Source organism: Penicillium diatomitis, assembly GCF_028827545.1.
Source record: "Penicillium diatomitis strain IBT 30728 chromosome Unknown utg000002l_segment0_segment0, whole genome shotgun sequence".
Lineage (NCBI taxonomy): Eukaryota > Fungi > Ascomycota > Eurotiomycetes > Eurotiales > Aspergillaceae > Penicillium > Penicillium diatomitis.
In genome coordinates, this window is record NW_026623174.1 from 355,788 (window position 1) to 373,399 (window position 17,612).

Below are 17,612 nucleotides of genomic sequence, written 5' to 3' on the forward strand. Positions count from 1 at the left end.
CCATCCTCACCCTTGTCCGCCCACGCATACCGATCTCTCGTCATTCTTCTCCCATTATGGACTATTCCAACTATACTCCTCATCCTGCCCAGCCTTACTCAACGTTATATGGACTGCCCACGCCCGACCAACCGCCGCGGCAGCAGCCCGAAGATGTCCTCCAGGACCCATTTGTAATGGTAAGAGAGACTGGCCACTGAGCCCTTTCTCCCCTCCCTTCGAAGCCTCGTCGCAGGATCTCTGACCGACCTCTTTTTTTTAGCAGGGCCCCTATGGTCAATACTATCCCGGATTCGACCCATCATTTCGCATCGACCCATCAGCGTCGTTTGTCCCGTCGCCTCACTCACCCCCCGACTCGTGTGCGAAGCAGTCGGTTTCAAGCAATGACGTGCACAACCAGACCAAGCAGGAGCCAACATCAATCGACGGAGATGATGGCCATTATCGCGATCCGACCGCACGGAGTAGTAGCGAAGAAAAGGAGTCGCTAACTCCAGCGCAAAGCAAGCGCAAGGCACAAAATCGCGCAGCGTATGTGACACGTCTTCCCTATTCCATCCGAGGGCGCAAACTGTTTTCGCCAATGTCAAATTGCCACAGTAGATGCGAACAGTCACTAACTTCGGATCCTCTCACACAGACAACGAGCATTCCGCGAGCGCAAAGAGCGCCACGTCAAAGATCTTGAGGACAAGGTGAACAATTTGGAGCAATCATCCTCTACGCTTCAAGCAGACAACGAGCGATTAAAGCGCGAACTCGCCAAATACGCAACGGAGAATGAGATCCTACGAGCGACGTCGCATTCATTAAATGGCAGCAGCAAGGGAGGTCCTGCGCCGGCAGTCACCGGGCCAATGACCTATTCCCCAACAGACTTCTATTCCACTCTCGTACCTGATGCTGCAGGCTCTACGATGATCCCACAGGGCCAACACCGTGCCACAACGTGTCCGATCACCGGCGAGAAACTCTTAAACGCAGGTGCGACATGGGATCTTATTCAAAGTCATGATCTGTTCAAGCGCGGACAGGTAAATATAGGCGACGTGGCCGAGCGCTTAAAAGGTAGTGCTCAATGCAATGGACAGGGCCCTGCTTTCAGCGAAGCCCTCGTTTTGAGAGCAATCGAGGAGAGTGCTGCTGATCGCGACGAACTAATCTGATTGCACTGTTGTCTATTGCTCTTGTTTTCTCCATCACTTCCTCTGTGAACTCGAGCATGAGGATTCAATGATCTGCTTTCCTTGTTATGCACAGTGATCGTGTTTATTATTTGTCAACTATCTCGTGTCGCAGGCGCCACTTATGATAGTTAACTTGGAGTATTCGGGACGGCGCTGAAGCTAGAAACAATCTCATTAAATTCCGGCTCACTCGAAACGAAGCCGACTCAAGCTTGACCGAATCGCAGACACAATGCATTCAGTGGTTGAAGCACCGCTGAGACAATACCTACACAGATACACCTCGCAAAGAGCCGGATTAGCGTTGTGACGGTTTGCATTTCGATGAAATAGTTATGATACAATGGCAGTGTTCCAATATTGTCGTACGGACATCAAATTTGCAAATGGTAAGCTTGTCAAGGTTGGATGCAGCGGAGTGTAGGTAGACCGCACCAACCCTAATCATCAAGCGGAAAGACAGCGCTTGGGGTAGAATGGGCATCTATGTAGCCCTATGCCATTGGCCCTATCGGATTTTCGGAATTTTGCTTCTGATTCCTTTCAATGCGACATGCGAACAAATCACGAAGAAAAACAAATTCAGCCCACAATTCCAGGCAGCTTAGTTTCTCAGGTCCGTGTCCTGTCGGAGATCATAGCACAGCGCGTGGGTAATCAGTCCCAGTCGTCGTCATAATCTTCCACATTGAGATCGTCCTGCTTTGTGTGTTCGTCGTCGGAATCATCGCGCTTCTTGAGACGGACGTCGCTCTCTTTGATTGCGCCAATGTCAACGAGTAATCGCTCCAGATCTGCCAGCTTTGTACGCGGGCCATTGAGTTCTCGTAGCGTGACTAATTGTTTTCTGATTTCAGTATCCTTGTACACGAGAATTGTCGGAGTGTTTCTCTCCGGGTATCCCCCAATGCACATGTCGGCGCGAATCTCGCAGAACTTGATATCTCCGAACTTGGCGGCCATCTGGCGCCAGAGCTCAGTAAGCACGCGTGACTCGACGTTGGCGCTCGGGGACGTCAAGTGAACGAAGACATAGGCATTGTTTGAAGCCTCGGTGACTTCGCGCGCGTAGTCGACTTTTTGGAGTGGATAGACTTGGTTGAAGACGCTCGTTTGCTGGAGGGTGGACAGCTCTGCTAGGCGTTTCTGGCTAGAAGGAATGGCGTAAGTTCTCTACAACAGACTAAAGATAAAAGTCAAGATACCGCGCTGCTGAACATCAACTCACCGGTATTGCTGGATGAAATCCTCGTCTTCTTCGTCCTCGAGCGCATCAAGCTCGGCGAGATCTTTGTCTTCAAGTCGGTTCTCGTGTGCTCTTCGCTCAGCCTCGATCAAAGCTTCTTGAATAAGAGGTTCAGGGTCTTTTGGTTTCTCAGGAATGATTCCATGCTGACGGAGAATGTCATTCCTGTGATATGTTACTACATTAGAACCAGCTAGCTTGTAAGGACGGATAGCTCCATAAGAGCGGGGAATTGATTATAGCTCCTGCAAACAGACCACGGGTAACATACCACTCAGTATCCTCATTAGGATTGACCTCGACTTCCATTGTTTCGTGTGGGAATCAAATTATAACAATTGGTGAATTGTATCGAATATATCACGATAGGCATCCTTTTTTGGTAGAAAGAGGGGAAGGTGGTCCGGCAAATGCATGATGCCACCTGTTTGCAGTGTTTGGACTACGCGCCACATGTGGCTCCTAACACACGGAAGGCCACCTTCAACTTAACTCCGTAAACAGTACCGGAGAGCCCAAAGGTTGCGAGTAATCAGCGTCTCTTTTGGCAGGTTTTTGGCTGAAGAGTCAATTCACTCGTGCGTTTTCCTTTGGAGTTGGTTTCAATCAAGCAGTGGCTGCTCACACCGCCCTCCGTCGCTGCTACTTTGTCCTTGATTCCTGCCCGGCCGGACTCAAAGTCCAAACAACCCCGTCTTAATCAACTTCAGGAGACTGCGAAAACGGATCGCTGGTACAATTCCAGCGCCTCGGCACCATGAGCTACATGAAAAAAGATGAGGATGCGGATCAGGTCATGATTAAGCTCGACCGCACCTCTGTGTTTCAAGATGGTAAGCCACGGACAATTCTCACCCCTGGCTGTCCTGGTAGCTTGCCCGCGCATTCCCCCATTGTTTCCTACTAACGAGACAATTTGTATAGCTCGGCTTTTCAATTCCTCACCAATCTCACCGCGGAAATGTCGTACTCTTCTTACCAAAATCGCCGTCCTCATGTTTACGGGGGAGCAATTCCCGACCAATGAAGCAACCACCCTCTTCTTCGGTATCTCCAAGTTGTTCCAGAACAAAGATCCCTCTTTGCGACAAATGGTGTACCTTATTTTAAAGGAATTGGCCAATACTGCGGAAGATGTAATCATGTCCACCAGCATCATCATGAAGGACACTGCGGTCGGTAGCGACGTTCTGTACCGAGCCAATGCGATTCGTGCTCTTTGCCGCATCATTGATGGCTCGACCGTCCAAGGCATCGAGCGATTGATCAAGACCGCCATTGTCGATAAGACGCCTTCCGTGTCATCTGCCGCTTTGGTTTCTTCTTACCATCTTCTCCCTATCGCCCGCGACGTGGTTCGGAGATGGCAGAGCGAGACACAAGAAGCGGCCTCCTCATCAAAGCAATCTTCTGGTTTCCTTGGCTTCGCGTCAAGCTCCCAATCTCACAATATCACACAGTCCAATTTCATGAACCAATATCATGCAATTGGTCTGTTGTATCAGATGCGATCGCATGATCGCATGGCGCTGGTCAAGATGGTGCAACAATACGGCGCTGCCGGTGTTGTCAAGAGCCCAGCGGCCCTGGTGCTTTTGGTTCGGTTGGCAGCAAAACTGGCCGAGGAAGATCCTAGCCTTCGTAAACCCATGATGCAGATGCTGGATGGCTGGCTCCGTCACAAGCATGAGATGGTCAACTTCGAGGCTGCCAAGGCTATTTGTGACGTGCGGGATGTTACCGATGCCGAGGCTCAGCAGGCCGTTCACGTCCTCCAATTGTTCTTGTCCTCTCCTCGATCGATCACCAAATTCGCAGCTATCCGCATTCTCCACAACTTTGCCTCATTCAAGCCGCACGTCGTGAACGTCTGTAACCCGGACATCGAATCTCTGATCTCCAACTCTAATCGATCAATTGCAACCTTCGCTATTACCACCTTGTTAAAGACCGGAAATGAGGCCAGTGTTGATCGCTTGATGAAGCAGATTTCAGGCTTCATGGCCGATATCACCGATGAATTCAAGATTACAATTGTCGAGGCGATTCGCACGTTGTGTCTTAAGTTCCCTAGCAAGCAAGCGGGTATGCTGACTTTCTTGAGTGGAATCCTTCGTGATGAAGGCGGCTATGAGTTCAAGCGAACTGTTGTTGAGAGCATGTTCGACCTCATCAAGTTTGTTCCCGAGAGCAAGGAGGATGCGCTCGCTCATCTCTGCGAGTTCATTGAGGATTGCGAGTTCACCAAGCTGTCCGTTCGTGTTCTTCACCTGCTTGGCGTGGAGGGCCCCAAGACAGCGCACCCAACGAAGTTCATTCGTTATATCTACAATCGCGTTGTTCTGGAAAATGCAATCGTTCGTGCCGCTGCTGTTACAGCATTGGCCAAGTTTGGCATTGGTCAAAAGGATCCCGAAGTCAAGTCCAGCGTTCAGGTGCTGCTCACGCGTTGTGTGGACGACACTGATGATGAGGTTCGGGATCGTGCTGCTCTCAATCTTCGTCTGATGGGTGCTGAGGAAGAGACTGCTTCAGCTTTCATCAAGAATGGTAAGTTTCACTCATGTCTGGAGAGTTCACTGATTGTTGTAACGTTACTAACTCTCATAGACTCCATGTATTCTCTTTCTACGTTCGAACATCAACTCGTTATGTATGTCACATCGAATGACAAGCAGACCTTTGCCGCCGCCTTCGATGTCTCGACTGTACCTGTTGTCTCGCACGAACAAGCACTCGCCGAGGAGCGTACCAAAAAGCTTACTACTGCCACGCCTACGCTCAAGGCTCCATCAGTAGGCCCGTCCAAGGCCAAGTCCAACGGGATCGCTGAAGCTGCTACCGTGGCTGCTACTCAGAAGTACGCGGAACAGCTCATGCAACATCCCGACATCAAGGAGTACGGCAGTTTGCTGAAGTCTTCCTTGCCTGTGGAATTGACTGAGAGTGAAACCGAGTACGTCGTCACTGCTGTCAAGCATGTCTTCAAAGAGAACATCGTCGTGCAGTATGACATCAAGAACACATTGCCCGACACCGTTCTTGAGAACGTGACAGTGATTGCTTCGCCTTCAGATGACGAGGTGCTAGAGGACGACTTTGTGATTCCAGCTCCAAAGTTGTCTCCCAATGAACCGGGTGTTGTCTATGTCGCCTTCAAGAAGCTTGGAGGGGCACACAGCGTCCCAGTCACATCGTTCACGAACATTCTCAAATTCACCAGCAAGGAGATTGACCCAACGACTGGCGAGCCTGAAGAGAGTGGCTACGATGATGAATACCAGGTGGAGGACCTCGATCTTGCCGGCAGCGACTATGTTATTCCCACATTTGCCGGCAGCTTCGACCACATCTGGGAACAGACCGGTGCCAACGGGGAGGAGGAGAGTGAGACCTTGCAGTTGAGCAACATGAAGGGCATTGCTGGTATGTTTTATTCCGCTCTCCCTCGAACTCGTATTCTGGCGATTAATGAACTAACCCTTTCAAGATGCTACTGAGCAACTCATCTCTGCTCTATCCCTTCAACCATTGGAAGGCACTGATGTTGCGCTAAACAACAGCACTCATACCCTCAAGCTGTTCGGCAAGACCGTCTCTGGCGGCCGCGTGGCTGCTCTGATCAAGATGGCTTACTCAAGCAAGACTGGTGTCACCACAAAGATCACAGTGCGAGCAGAAGAGGAGGGTGTTGCTGCGGCAGTGATTGCATCTGTCTCTTAACGTCTCTCGTCGATTTGCTTTCATCTGTTTGGTCTACAGCGACTTTGTATTGAATTTTAGTAGACATTGGGGGTCATTCTCAAGCCTATTCTCCCCCATCCTTGTTTCTCACTTTCCCCATACCGTCAATACTTTCTTGATATCTGCTTCCTTCTCTTAATATGAGGGGACTCCTTACTTCCGTTTTCCATTGCGGGCTGTGACGGGTTCCATTATGACCACTCCAAAACTCGGGGGATCTGAATTTGTGTTCAATCAAGCCAAGCGTCATCTTCACAAACTTCTACTGTTCCTCGTAGTTTCTTATTTGTGACTTTGCTATACAAGACCAGATTCGCAGATGTGGAGTATCCGTGTTCCTTTCGGGGTTGGTGGCATGGCATGGAGTGGGCCAGTGCTCAAATCCACCGGTTGTTTCCATTTTGCCTACCTTCCCCACGTGAAGAGACGGATCGGCAGCCCGTGCACAGATTAAGACGATCAGCGATGCCGGCCCTAAGCGGTCTACGGCGGACGTGGATAACGGCTACATCGGGCAGTACCAACTCAAGGACTCAGGGAGTCTATATCTTTGAAATGGCAGTGTGATCTGATGCCCTACTATACAGTTAGAGCAGAGACCCCCTTGGCAAATGTAGTCCAGGCTTAGATTCTCAGCAGGATTCAATGGGATCACATCAAAGTCATGTGAGACTTGACGTCTGTTCACGCCCATTGTTTCGTTCCCTCTCTCTGGGTATACACAAATATGTCATGTAGACTCCTCTGATACCTAACAATAGGTAGCACGTGGGAACCTTCCGCAAAGTCTCCATGCTCAAGCACAGTCCACTGGACAGTGTCAAGTGTCCATTGTCTCCAGTATAGTCATTCAAATCGTCCACCCCAGTCTCTCTTGGATGGTCCGTGTATAACGCATTTAGGGCCTAATAGTGGGTTTACATAGTGGAGGCCTGGTGAAACCCGATTGAGGCATCATGCTTTATCAAAATAACAACAACAACAACAACAACAACAACAACAACAACAACAACAACAACAACAACAACAACAACAACGCTGATCCGATGTTAGTGTCAAGGCATCTTCTTGAGCCCTACTGGGCTAGCAGTGCGTGCACAAAAGGTGATTCGGACAATTGACTGATTAACGGTCTGATCACCGCGTCGCTGTTTTGGATCCGTGAAGCTAGTCTACGGAGAAAGCAGATAGCCATTTCGAATACCGCTCCATACGTCTCAATGTCTATGTGCAAGGAGTCATCCGCATGTGAAATCATTACCTTTTTAGGGCGTCGCTTCGGTCTCCGATTAGACGAAGGCGGGACAAGGTAAAGCGAGATTTTGTGAAAGTCTACATTGAACGGGATGTCTATTATAGGTGGCGAATCCTGCCTTGCAGTTCTGTTTGATACTTTAGGGGAATTTGATTCGGGCGGTCACATGCTGGCCTCTGGCTTTTGGTGGATTACTGATCTCACCTTTGGTACATTAGGTAGTATCCCGCCGTTCTTTTCTCCTCTCTCTTGGCTGCACCAGTGGCCACCTTCTATCATCCACGTGACCAACAGCCCAATAAGGAAAACGTTGACGATACCCTAGAAATACGGGCAGGCCTACGGGATCCGGAAGATTCTGAAGAAGGAATATTGGGATTCGAACTTGTGTTTTTCAAGATGCATTCGCAAAACGGACGCTTGCAAAGGGGTATCCTAATTATTTACCAAGAAACAGATCGTCGACCATGAGCAAGGAAAGCGTGCACCAGCCCGGCTACTCGGGGTCCTCCTCGATGAAGTAGATTCCCAGATCATCGATGCCCGAGTTCATGAGCTCACTGTCGGGTATGGACGAGACATGGTCCCAGATCTTCACGTCGAGCTCTTGAAACCGACTTTCAAGGAGGGGACGACAGCTTCGTTCTATTCCAAGAGCCAACAGGTTGCGAAGATTCTCGTCCAATGCCCTCGAGAGCGCGAAGGAGAAATCGAGCTCGGCATCGTGATCTGAGAAATACTCCTTGGTGATCTCGAGGACTCGCAGGGGCAGTATCGGAAGTTCGCCTTCCTCGTCTGCAACGTCAGGGACATTGGGTGGGACCATAAACAAGTACGGCAGGAGGTCCCAGGGCAGCTTCAGATATGTCAGCTGCTGGAGCTCGTACAGAATCTCAGAGCCCATGCCGTTCTCGAACATCTCGAGATTGCTCCGTCCAAGGGTGAGAGCCTGGAGATGTGTGCAGAGGTGGTCGTGAGAAAGGAGATCCTCCATCACCGGCGTATCGAAGGAGATGCAGTGCCGGAGCACAAGCCGCGAGAGACTTGGGGGCCATTCAAAATCCAGCATGAGCTCGGCATCCATGGAGCCACCGAGAGACATGGTAGACAGCTTCGAAGGCCAGCGCCCATCTTCCTGGGTGGTGCGGGTGAGGGCCATGCTCCTTGGCAAGTGGAGAGTCTGAAGCTCCGGCAACTTGTGCACGAGTTGCTTGAGGCGTGGGAAACCGAAGACCGAGCCAGGGACTAAGCTCATGTCGAGATGCTTTAATCTCTGACATTTAGCAATTATTCCCAGGCAGTTGACTCTATATTGAAGATCATGTGAGGGTCAGATGATGCGAGAAACGACTAGAACTGAGTATCAAACGCACGAAAGGATGAAACTTACGCGATGCCCATCTGTGGAGCTGTGAATGAAGTCAAACTCTTCTTCACATTACCCAAGAGCCGCGCGGTTTGGCTGTTCGAGCTCTGATGCACAAGTCGGCTCATGTTGAGGTCCTCCACCCATGAACCAAAGTCCGGCGTTCGAATGTGTCCCCTTCTTTGTTGATTTTGAATCGCTCGAGACGGACACACTGTTTTCATAAACAAGGTGAACTTGTTGCCTCGCCAAAGTTGAGGAGCAACGTAGAGAGCCTTGATTGCGGCCTCATACCATCCGAACGAAACGAGGCAAAGATTCCAGAGGTCCCGTTGCCGTTCATGCATTCCTCGATCATTTGCGTCGTATGCGTCATCAGCCAGAAGATGTCCAACGACCATTAAGCGTATTTCGGCTGGGAGGTAAATAGTGGAAGTCGTCGCCATGATGTGATCGAATAGTGAACCGTTTGTTTGGGGATTGCAGTGGGAGGGGTTTGAAGTGCAGCAAGCGCAGATGGTGCGAGTGAAGCCATATTGCCTCGCGTGTTTGGCGGTCGGATTGGCGGTGATTACTTGTATATATGGACCGATCGGTCTTCCTCCTAGATGAGGGTCAATTGGAGCTGCCCCTCGACAAAAGAATGCATATGGGCAGTATGCATATGCACTGAAGCAGCGTCATCAGAGCTTGCAGGGCGGCAGTCCGGAGAAAGCGATAAAGGGTGGGGCGGAAGCGGAAGTCGACCGGAGATGATATCACTTCCCGAGCCTCAGGGATGGTTAATTCGAGGACTGTATTCTCGTCAAAGTCCGGCAACCATTCTTGAAGCTTGCATATTGAGCCAAAATGAGGCATTTCACAGCATTGCGTTCGCTCAGGCTGTCTCATATTGCCCGTACCGAGCGCTCATTGGGTCTTCGGCCTGTTCACACGCCCAGCAGCACGCGCATACCGAACTTCGCCTTCGCGTTCGAGTAAGAACAACGTATTTTCTGGTTCCTTTTGCTGCGCTCGATCTCTCATCATCTGCCATAGCATCGACGGTGTTCTTCTCCGAGCCTCGAAACCAATTCCTGGCGCAGCCGAGTCATTAAGCCTGCTGAAAGACCAAGGCATTCCGTTCATTCTCCTGACAAATGGCGGCGGAAAGCATGAAACAGAGCGTGTTGCGGAAATCAGCGAAAAGCTCAATGTGACACTCGACCCGACTCATATAGTCCAGAGCCATTCTCCATTTGCGGAGCTTGTCAAAGGCGTGGACGAGACCAGTGCGTTGGAACATAAACGCATCTTAGTTGCAGGCGGCGATGGCGACAGCTGTAGGCTTGTTGCCGAAAGGCAAGTCATATCCCGAAGCCTTCGCTCCCTCTCACTTCAGTCTTTCCAATTTGAGTGGACACATCGCTGACAGAATCGTCACATCAGGTACGGCTTCAAGAACGTTGTGACCCCGGGCGATATCTTCATGGCCAATCCTTCCATTTGGCCGTTCTCGAAGAACTATTCGGACTATTACAAGTCGTTCGCACGACCCCTTCCTCCAGTGTCTGGGTCCCAAGACCCTACAATGGGTCTCAAAATTGACGCAATCTTTGTGTTCAATGATCCTCGAGATTGGGCTTTAGACACACAAGTGATCATGGATCTCCTGCTCTCCTCGAACGGTGTAATGGGTACCTTATCGGAGAAGAACGGCCGGCCCGATCTTCCCAACCATGGATACCAGCAAGACGGACAACCGCCCCTTTATTTCTCGAACCCAGATCTATGGTGGGCAGCAGCCTACCACCTACCCCGTCTTGGCCAGGGGGGTTCCGAGAAGCGCTAGAGGGCGTCTGGGCTGCCACAACTGGCGGTCCCGGTAAGGGGATTGAATTGAAGAAGACTGTGATTGGAAAACCCTATCAGCCGACCTACGAATTTGCAGAAAGACAGCTGCTGCGCAATCGTGCGCGGACATTCATGCATGCAACAGACCTTCCTCCTCTGCAGCGCGTGTACATGGTCGGCGATAATCCCGAGTCAGACATTCGTGGTGCCAATTCATACAGAAGTGAGGTGGGTAGCAGCTGGCAGTCTATTCTTGTGCGCACAGGCGTTTACAATGGCGGCGAGCCAGCATGGACGCCTCGCACCATCGCGGACGATGTTCAAAGAGCCGTCGAATGGGCATTGAAGTCTTCCAAGTGGACATAAGTCATGTATACTATCCTATGCATGTGATAGGATTGCGGTGTCTTGGATCCTTGATGCTTTGTCTCTATTAACTGCTAAAGCCTCATTTTGGAATTTTGCATCAGCATATCCTTCTTGCATAAACATTCTACCTTTTGCCCATTGGTGTGGTTCAATCTGTAGGACCGCCTTCTTATCTGCACCGTGAATGGCCTGATAGATCAGGCATTCGAGGCTATTCGCATCTTGCCAGAAGCAAAAGCAGAAGTAGAAGGAGACATAACGGTGGCAAGGTAGGCACTGTCCATTTTTGGTGGGAGAGTTTGTATCTCCCATATTTCGAGAATCACCAAAAGTCAACTTGAATGCAGAATATTATGTTTGTCAATCAAATCCAAGACCCGACTCTTGTTCTATAACTAAGGTTCTAGGCATGTAGCCTAGCCGTCATCGTCCACGACTCCACCATATTTCCTACGTACTTGACGCCGGACGGGAGCTGATCTATCACATGACCCATCCCCTCTTAGGGCTTAGGGCAATCAAGCACGGCGGGGTGACTCAGGACCAAGCATTGATCGTCATAAGAGCTTCTGGTCATCGTCAGATAATTGAGGTAAGGCACCGTCGCACGAGACAGGTTAGAAAGCCCCCTAAACTGACCGTCTTCCAGCAAACATGGCGGACTCCGAATTGCCCACTCGCCCCAAGACCGAATCCACCAACGAGGCCGCGCCCGCGGAAGGCGGCGACTCCAAAAACGCCAGCAAGAATGCGCTGAAGAAGGCCGCCAAGGAGAAGGCAAAGGCTGAGAAGGCGGCCGCTCGCGCGGCTCAGGAGAAGGCACAGGCCGCAGCTGCCGAAGCCAACGATACTGCAAAGGGCCTGTATGGTCAGCGTCCCGATTCCGAGAAAATTGTCTCGACTACCCGCTTCAGCGAGCTTTCGGAGGAGTCCTATGAGAAAGAAGTGACGGTCGTGGCGCGCGTTGACAATGCGCGCGTACAGAGTGCCAAGCTAGCTTTCTTGATGCTTCGCCAGCAGGGTCAGAAGATTCAGGCCGTCATCGCGGCTGCGGAGCCCATCTCTCGCCAAATGATCAAGTACACTGGTGGTCTGAATGTGAACTCGATCGTGCAAGTCACTGGTATCGTGAAGAAGCCCGAAATCCCTATCTCTTCTGCGACCATCAGCCACCTCGAGCTTCACATTCGCAAGGTGTACATGATCTCTGAAGCCGCGCAGATGCTTCCGATGCAAGTAAAGGATGCCGAGCGTCCTCCCCCACCGAGGCCGAGGAGGGACAAGTCGATGCCGAAGGAACCCCGCTCGTCACCTTGAAGACTCGTCTTGACAACCGTGTGCTGGATCTGCAGACGGAGACCAGCCAGGCCATCACCTGGATTTCTAGCGGTGTTGCTCAATTGTTCTCCGAATACATGATTAAGAGTGGATCTCGATGGATCTTCACACCCAAGCTGGTTGGTGCTGCCACAGAAGGTGGTAGCAACGTTTTCGAGGTCAAGTACTTCAAGCGCAATGCCTATCTTGCTCAAAGTCCTCAATTGTACAAGCAAATGTGTATCGCTGGTGACATGGAGAGTGTCTTCGAGATTGCCCCTGTTTTCCGTGCAGAGGAGAGCAACACCCACCGCCATTTGACTGAGGTAAGTTTTGCTTACAAGATGCGCGGCCTGAAAAAGTCCGGAGAACTAACTCATTGCGCAGTTTGCTGGTCTCGATTTCGAGAAGACCTTCCAGAACCACTACCACGAGGTCCTTGATTTCGCCGAAGATCTCCTTGTGTTCATCCTGACCCAGCTCAAGGAACGCTATGCTCCTCAAATCGCTATCATCCAGAAGTCCTACCCCAAGGCGGGTGACTTCAAGCTTCCCAAAGACGGCAAGGCTCTGCGTCTTAACTACATGGACGGTGTCGCCCTCTTGAAGGAAGCCGGTGTTGATATGTCTGAACAAGAGCGCTTCGAGAACGATTTCTCTACTGCCATGGAGAAGCAACTGGGCCAAATTATTCGCGAGAAGTACGACACTGACTTCTATGTCCTCGACAAGTTCCCAATGGCGGTTCGTCCCTTCTACACCAAGGCCGACCCCGCCGACAGCCGTTTCTCCAACTCTTATGACTTCTTCATGCGTGGTGAGGAGATCATGTCTGGAGCTCAGCGTATCAACGACATCAAAGAGCTGGAGGCTTCCATGCGTGCTAAGGGCTTGGACCCCACCCAGGAGGGCTTCGAGGACTATCTCAATGCGTTCCGCCAAGGATGCCCACCTCACGCTGGAGGTGGTCTTGGCATGAACCGTATTGTCATGTTCTTCCTCGGCCTGCCTAATGTTCGCTTGGCTTCGCTGTTCCCTCGCGACCCGCAGCGCCTGCGACCTTAAGCACGACTCATGTAGATAGCAATTGCGCAATCAAAAGCCAATGTTTCATACGATGACTATTGGACCCGACTTCAGCCGCAGAGATCTTCTCACGCGAACGCCCGCCGAAGTGCTTACTTAGGTTTCGTCGAAGAAGGCTAGAAACCTTAGTGTGTCTGAGTGGAGAGAACTGATATTGTTGTACAGAAGTAACGCATATTCACTCCACATAAGTGAAGACCTATACACATCTTGAAAGGGCCTCAAAGGCAGCCTACTCTAGCCTTTTGCTTAGAATCGCCCCGTACCAGACGGTAGCTATGAAGCTGACCATGTTCACCATGCTGGAAAGCCCATGAATCCGGCCAAATTTCTTATTGAGAGCCATCATCTCCTTGGAATGAGGGGGAGCATCGTAGGACTTTTTGCCATCGCGGGTTTCTGGTGCAAGTATTTTGTAAGAGAATGATCTCAAGTCAGGGCTTAAAGGGGAAAGTAACTTGCCTTGGTGCTTGCGCTCCCTCATGGTCTTCACAGTCAACGGACGCAGAACAAACATGTTAATCAACCCGGTGATTGCAACAGTAGCCATAGGAAGCAAAGTGTTCATCCGATTTTCAGGAGCTAGGAGCCCTGGTAGACCAAGGGCCTGCCCCTGTCTGCTCGCGGTCAGGGCGACCACGATGGGTAATGCAGTCTGCATCGAGAAATATACCGGGAAGATTGCGGTTTGCAATGTAGCGAATTGTGGTCGCGGAAGGGCCCGGAAAGCCACTATCCCTCCGACAAATGACTGAGATGTCTATGAGATACAAGAGTATACAGCATGTGTTCAGATTCGAGACGCCAACGTTACCTGGAAGACTTGGGTTCCCAGCAGGGTGCCATAGCTAGAGCGTAAGTCGTTAGAAAGATGTCCGGATGAAGCCTCAGCAGCGGGCAAAGACCCAGTAATCAGGACATACCTGAGTACATGATACGGGCGTGGATCGGTCATTGTGAGGTTATGATAGTGTTTCAGTTAGTTGGGCTAGCCTGCGGTCGAGATTTAGAGTAGAAGAGGCTCGCAGGACAGAAGATGAAGGTGGTCGGAGCTATCCATAACCACGGCCCTTGCCTCCAAGGAGTCCTTATTGCCAGTATGCCTGGTACACTGAACTTTCTATAGCCACGCACTCTCTGATCTGGCCACATTGATCAAGTGATGTCATGTGCGCGCGTCTGAAGCTAAACCAAATAGGAAATATCACGCGTCTGCCTATTCGCGGCTTTGGGAAGGAATTGAGGTCTAGTATTTTGCAGCTTTTTTAATTCTCTTCCCTTGCTTTGCCACAAAAGCAACCCAAGATGGCTGATAAGGAAGCCACCGTCTACATTGTCGACGTGGGAAAATCCATGGGGAAGTGTCAACATGGCCGCTCCGTCACAGATCTCGAATGGGCGATGCAGTATGTTTGGGACAGAATCACAACGACGGTGTGTGGTCAGCTTTTGTGTCAAATCCTTCTGGCAAATCTTAACTGACTATTCAAATAGATAGCAACTGGGCGCAAAACTGCGACAATTGGCGTGGTCGCGTTGCGTTCTGATGGTACGCGCACCGCTCATTCTGCTTGATATACTTGACGGCTAAGTGTGGTAGACACCTGGAATGACCTTCAGGAGGATGATAGCTTCTCAAAAATTTCTGTTTTACAAAAACTTGGACAGTAAGAGGCCTTTTCTGCAAAACTCTCAAGTTACCCCCTCGAGACTGATCTTCCAGATTGCTCATGCCCGAGATCCGGCGACTCCGGGATATCATAAAGCCCAGTTCCACTGACAGGGGTGACGGTAAGCTATTCGTGCGTCAAAATCTTCTGTAAAGCGAGCGCTGAGATAACTTCACAGCTATCTCCTCGATAGTGGTTGCAATTCAAATGATCAATACATACACCAAGAAGCTGAAATACAAGCGAAAGATCGTCCTCGTGACAAACGGGACGGGGCCAATGAATAATGAAGGTATTGAAGAAATACAAAGAAAGATTAAAGATGATGGGATTGAGGTCCTTATCTTGTAAGTTGCCTTAACAACAGCGCCCTGATGCCTCGTCGCTCATCAACATCATCAGGGGAGCGGACTTCGACGATGCTGAGTTTGGCGTGAAGGAAGAGGACAAAGACTTCCACAAGGTGAGCTTGAACCAATGCTCAACCGTGGCGCCATATTTGTTACTCATTGCGCTAGGCCGCGAACGAAAGCTTGCTTCGCGAGTTTGCAGACGGCTGTGACGGAGCCTTTGGGACCCTTGAGCAGGCTGTGTCCGAGCTCGAAATTCCTCGTATCAAAGTGACAAAGAGTATGCCGTCATTCAAAGGCTTCTTATGCCTTGGGGATGCGAACCAGTACAACACAGCATTGCGAATTCCTGTGGAACGCTTTTTCCGCACTTACGTTGCCAAGCCTCCCTCTGCGTCTTCGTTTGCTGTGCGATCAGGGGGTGGGACCGGGCAAGAGGGAATTGAGGATAGTGCCGGATCGTCATCGAGTAGTGGTGAAAGGCTGACAACGGTCCGAATGTCGCGCACGTATCAAATCAATGACGAGTCTGCACCCGGGGGTAAAGCCGATGTTGAACGAGATGACCTTGCCAAGGGCTACGAGTACGGACGAACTGCAGTCCACATCAGCCAGACAGACGAGAACATTACGACGCTCGAGACATTTGCTGGAATGGAGATCATTGGATTTATTCATATGGATAAGGTGTGCTCAACACACTTGTCTCTGTTGTGCGACAAATGCTGATGTCTCAATATAGTACGATCGATATCTCCAAATGTCGAACACCAACGTCATTATCGCACAGAGAGCAAATGACAAAGCGTCCCTTGCTTTATCATCTTTCATCCATGCCCTTTTTGAACAAGACTCGTATGCTGTTGCCAGACTTGTTACGAAGGAACAGAAGCCGCCAATGATGGTACTTCTCGCTCCGTCAATCGAGCATGATTACGAATGTCTTATTGAGGCTGTCCTTCCTTTCGCTGAAGATGTTCGCTCTTACCAGTTCCCACCTCTAGACAAGGTGGTGACTGTCTCTGGCAAAATTGTTACTGAGCATCGCAATCTCCCTAACGATGAGCTGAAGCAGGCCATGAGCGACTATGTGGACAACATGGAGTTGGATGCCGAAGAGTAGGCTTTTATATACCCAAAGACTACCCAGATACTCACACTGTCTTTGCAGGTTACCTGTTGAGGACTCATACTCTCCGCTTCTCCATCGAATCGAAGCCGCCGTGCGATATCGTGCAGTGCATCCCAATGATCCTGTCCTCGAGCCATCCGAGCAGCTCACCAAACTTGCGCACCCTAGCCAAGACTTAATTGAGAGGTCAAGCCCTTACTTAGACAAGCTCGTGCAGGCATCGAATGTCAAGAAAGGTCAGTCAATGTCGTCAATAGAGGCTCAGAACTTCGATGTATCTCAGTGACCAATATCCATGTGTACAGTGCCACCAAAAACCAAAGGTCGCAAGCGTCTGCGTGAAGCCGAAAAACCTCTGTCAGGTCTTGATGTTGATGCGCTTCTCAAGCAAGAGCCTAAGCGCACCGAGATCTCTGCATCTAATGCAATTCCCGAGTTCAAGCAGATGCTTTCACGAGCTGATAGCCTGGACGTCATCCATGATGCTGTGCGGCAAATGACTAGTATTGTTGAAAGGCTTATCAAAGACAGTCTCGGCGATGCAAATTACGACCGTGTCGTGGAGAGTCTTGGAACTGTGCGCGAGGAACTAGTGGACTATGAAGAGCCAACGCTTTACAATGACTTGATACGCTCCTTGAAAGCCAAAATTCTGAGCGAGGAACTCGGTGGTGATCGACTGGAGCTCTGGTGGCTAGTCAGAAAGGGCAAACTGGGCCTCATCGATGAGAAGTTGTCAAGTCTCTCCCAGGTCACTGAGCTAGAGGCGAACGAGGTAAGAATTGACCCGGGAAGCGTTGCTCTCGGTATCTTCTGCTAATCAATTTCCTAGTTCTATTCTGTGCATGGACTGGCCGAGCACTGCCATTCATGATCCAGACATAGCTATCCATAGAACTTGATCAAAGAGTTTGGTCTCAAACTTGTCCAAGTTTGGTAAAATCAAATTAGATATCACTTATCGCTTGCGCCGTTGGAAATATTTGCAGCGCTCGATACAAAGAAAGTAATTCTCGCCATGTCATGCTCATGCTGGGAATCAATGTGACATCAG

General features: G+C 50.4%; 8 protein-coding genes across 8 annotated transcripts; 5 read left to right on the top strand and 3 right to left on the bottom strand.

The window, feature by feature from the left end:
• Positions 1-56: 56 nt before the first annotated feature.
• On the top strand, positions 57-1,169 carry rsmA (putative bZIP transcription factor (Fcr3); the record flags this gene model as incomplete). Its single annotated transcript, XM_056930941.1, has 3 exons — positions 57-179; positions 263-534; positions 644-1,169. 3 exons carry the CDS (start codon positions 57-59, stop codon positions 1,167-1,169), a joined length of 921 nt encoding a protein of 306 aa, XP_056792972.1.
• A 678-nt stretch (positions 1,170-1,847) lies between these two features.
• On the bottom strand, positions 1,848-2,745 carry N7539_001339 (phosducin family protein; the record flags this gene model as incomplete). The annotated part of the gene is made up of 3 exons (XM_056930942.1): positions 1,848-2,340; positions 2,419-2,601; positions 2,708-2,745. The coding sequence occupies 3 exons, from the start codon at positions 2,743-2,745 to the stop codon at positions 1,848-1,850; spliced, it is 714 nt and encodes a 237-aa protein (XP_056792973.1).
• Positions 2,746-3,193: 448 nt separating this feature from the next.
• On the top strand, positions 3,194-6,159 carry N7539_001340 (coatomer subunit gamma; the record flags this gene model as incomplete). Its single annotated transcript, XM_056930943.1, has 4 exons — positions 3,194-3,269; positions 3,361-4,986; positions 5,047-5,862; positions 5,927-6,159. The coding sequence occupies 4 exons, from the start codon at positions 3,194-3,196 to the stop codon at positions 6,157-6,159; spliced, it is 2,751 nt and encodes a 916-aa protein (XP_056792974.1).
• A 1,772-nt stretch (positions 6,160-7,931) lies between these two features.
• On the bottom strand, positions 7,932-9,247 carry N7539_001341 (F-box domain protein; the record flags this gene model as incomplete). Its single annotated transcript, XM_056930944.1, has 2 exons — positions 7,932-8,742; positions 8,826-9,247. 2 exons carry the CDS (start codon positions 9,245-9,247, stop codon positions 7,932-7,934), a joined length of 1,233 nt encoding a protein of 410 aa, XP_056792975.1.
• A 403-nt stretch (positions 9,248-9,650) lies between these two features.
• On the top strand, positions 9,651-11,000 carry N7539_001342 (putative HAD superfamily hydrolase; the record flags this gene model as incomplete). The annotated part of the gene is made up of 4 exons (XM_056930945.1): positions 9,651-9,778; positions 9,840-10,181; positions 10,230-10,477; positions 10,612-11,000. The coding sequence occupies 4 exons, from the start codon at positions 9,651-9,653 to the stop codon at positions 10,998-11,000; spliced, it is 1,107 nt and encodes a 368-aa protein (XP_056792976.1).
• A 657-nt stretch (positions 11,001-11,657) lies between these two features.
• On the top strand, positions 11,658-13,385 carry dps1 (putative aspartyl-tRNA synthetase Dps1; the record flags this gene model as incomplete). The annotated part of the gene is made up of 3 exons (XM_056930946.1): positions 11,658-12,239; positions 12,272-12,646; positions 12,708-13,385. 3 exons carry the CDS (start codon positions 11,658-11,660, stop codon positions 13,383-13,385), a joined length of 1,635 nt encoding a protein of 544 aa, XP_056792977.1.
• Positions 13,386-13,638: 253 nt separating this feature from the next.
• On the bottom strand, positions 13,639-14,361 carry N7539_001344 (DUF4149 domain-containing protein; the record flags this gene model as incomplete). Its single annotated transcript, XM_056930947.1, has 3 exons — positions 13,639-14,166; positions 14,221-14,254; positions 14,330-14,361. 3 exons carry the CDS (start codon positions 14,359-14,361, stop codon positions 13,639-13,641), a joined length of 594 nt encoding a protein of 197 aa, XP_056792978.1.
• Positions 14,362-14,711: 350 nt separating this feature from the next.
• Positions 14,712-17,432, top strand: N7539_001345 (ATP-dependent DNA helicase 2 subunit KU80; the record flags this gene model as incomplete). The annotated part of the gene is made up of 11 exons (XM_056930948.1): positions 14,712-14,840; positions 14,901-14,955; positions 15,007-15,073; positions 15,130-15,197; positions 15,255-15,423; positions 15,479-15,539; positions 15,595-16,113; positions 16,169-16,545; positions 16,598-16,794; positions 16,864-17,333; positions 17,391-17,432. 11 exons carry the CDS (start codon positions 14,712-14,714, stop codon positions 17,430-17,432), a joined length of 2,154 nt encoding a protein of 717 aa, XP_056792979.1.
• Positions 17,433-17,612: the final 180 nt, after the last annotated feature.